This window comes from Penaeus monodon, chromosome 21 (assembly GCF_015228065.2).
Source record: "Penaeus monodon isolate SGIC_2016 chromosome 21, NSTDA_Pmon_1, whole genome shotgun sequence".
NCBI lineage: Eukaryota > Metazoa > Arthropoda > Malacostraca > Decapoda > Penaeidae > Penaeus > Penaeus monodon.
In genome coordinates this window covers 24,716,674-24,719,122 of record NC_051406.1, presented here as the reverse complement: position 1 = coordinate 24,719,122, position 2,449 = coordinate 24,716,674, and the positions used below count along the sequence as shown (strand labels likewise).

Sequence of the window (2,449 nt, the reverse complement as noted above, 5' to 3'; positions counted from 1 at the left end):
ATAATTCTGGAAATTTTTTTGACTGAAAAGAATGTTTTAATTACCTATTATAATGATTGTTATGATTCAATTATGAATTGAAATTTTCTCTTCATGTAAATGACTGTTTGTATTATTGCTTTCAGATCTCCTATGCGATCACCTTCAGTTCCTCGCAAGACGCTGCGGTCACCCAGAGCCACTCCAGAGAAGACTGTTAAAATAAGTCGATCTGATTCAGAGACCAAATCACTGCGAGAAAAATTAGCAGCTTTAGAGAAAGTCCTGTCTACTTTGCAGTTGCAAGTAAATATCCTTGAAGTTATTTTTGCTAGCTCAGGCTACAAAGCTAACAACTGTTGTAATTAGTATTGATAAATTCTGTGTAGTATACCAGGTTCTGTAATTGAACATTTTACAGTAGTGGAATATTCAACTCTTTATTTTAAAGTCTCTTATAAAGTTCAAAGAAGATTTGTAAAGCCTCATCAGTAGTTCATGGTTTCACTTTTAAGCAGCAATATACTTTGGTAATGTTATACTAACAAATGCCAATCTTTCAGCTTGGAGAGTGTGTGGCTTGGGCAGGGTCAGTGGAATGTATATGTTCTTGCGGGGCCCCAGGAATCTCATCTGTCCTGCAGAGATTGAATACTGCTGTTCGTTTGACTCAGCTCCGCCATTCCCCACCAGATCAGGCTCAAACTGATCGGTTGCGTCCGTTGGTGTTACGTTTACAAGATATGCTCAGGGACAAGTTGACGGATCTTAATAACCGTCGAGACCATCTGAAGGTAAATATATTAAAACACATAGGAAGAAAGATGAATAGAAATAGGTTATCTATATATGTACAATTCTTTAAGCACATAAATAAATATATTTATTAAGTTTTTATCTTTATATCCCTTTGTATCTAACTGGTTGTGAAAACAATTTGATTTTAATATGTGTTCCATTTCTGCAGGCAACAGGAAAGTGGACCCGAGACATGCAGTTGAAACTGTTTGCAGAGCGACTTGCCTATGAAACTTTGGTAATGACACAGGTTTCACAGGTGGTACAGGCAGCCCAGAGGCCCCATATGTATGAAGCATCAGTCAAGCTGCAGGAGCTGATTGAGGCCCACCGCAAGTTATCATTCCTAGAGAAGAAACTCACCAATCCTGATTTTGACATGGAGACAATGGCACCGCTTGACTTCTACACAAGTTTGCTGGCAGAAAAGCTTGTTGTCCAGGGAGAGATTGCAATGAGTGTTGGACCCCAGCCTGGAGGAGGTAGAGGGACAAACACAACTCCTCCTGCCATCCTGGGGGAGACATGCCGTGACCTACAGAGTCGGCTCCTGGAACGTGAGAGGTCATTGGCCAACTTGGTAACACAGTACAAAGAGGGCAAGCTTCATGAAGTGGCTGTGGTGATGGCCAGGGAGACTGTGACTGGATCAGGACCTCCTCACGATGATTCTGTGTTACTGGAAGAGGTGCGGATGCGAGAGGTTTGGTCGATGGCACAGGAGTTGGTTAACCAGGAGTTGGTTAACATTGAGGCAGCACATTCCCTCATGAGGCTCAGTCACCTTATCTCACCTTCAGAGACATCGCCTGAAGCAGTGACTCAGGTCACAGCTGCTACACTTGAACGCTGCCACACAGCTGCTGATGAGTCTCTGCGGCAAGAGATGGAAGAGGCTGTTTTCACTCTTAGTAATAAGTATGAGGCAGTGCTGGCACAGTATAGAGCAGGTGACACTGCAGTTATCAATTCAGTAACAGCTACCATGGATATGGTACTGTCAGAGTTTGCTGCAGTTGTGGCACAAAAGGCAGTCATTGATGGTCAGTTAGCAGTGGTGCAGAGTGAAGGAGATACAACAACATCCACTTGTGAACATCTCAACATAGTGGAGGAAAACCGGGACATGATAGGTTCTGCTAGTGATGTTGTAGCCAGTGAGGCTCACCTCCTTATGTTCCTGGGTGGTTGTGATTCCTCCCTAGAGAGTCTGGTGCAGCCTGCACTTGATCAGGCAGAATTTGCTTTCCTGTTTAACAAAATGTCAGCTCAGGGGAACTCTGAACTGACCAAGCTTGTCCTCCAAGCAGCCAGTCAGGTCAGGCCAGAAGCCAGCCCATCTTCCCTCAAGTCACAGCCTACAGACTTTGGGAAGGAAGGCGATAATGAGTTAAGTCCTAGTCTTTCTCAGTCGTCATCACCCACCAAGATGCCACCTTCCCCCAAGGCCAAGAGAAAGAGTGAGACATCACGAAGGTCACGTAGAGCCTCAGACATTACTGGCATGGCAGACGGATGCCGCCAGTGTGAAGAACTGCGGCAAGAGGTTGCTAAGCTGAAGAAGAACTTGGATTCTAAGCGTGTGAAGGAGCGGGAAGCAGAATGTAAACAGTGCATTGAGTATCTCAACACTCTCAAGGTTAGTTATTGTCTGTTTCTTTTTTTCCATGAG

At 44.3% G+C, this 2,449-nt stretch overlaps 1 protein-coding gene across 1 annotated transcript in view; it reads left to right on the top strand.

Annotated features, from left to right (window-relative positions):
• LOC119586376 (protein MLP1 homolog) overlaps positions 1–2,449 on the top strand; it is a gene marked incomplete in the record, with an annotated part of 73,375 nt that overhangs the window by 64,447 nt on the left and 6,479 nt on the right. Inside the window, 3 exon segments of the mRNA XM_037935088.1 lie at positions 126–285; positions 543–773; positions 947–2,416. Of these exon segments, the coding sequence (XP_037791016.1) occupies positions 126–285; positions 543–773; positions 947–2,416 (1,861 nt within the window).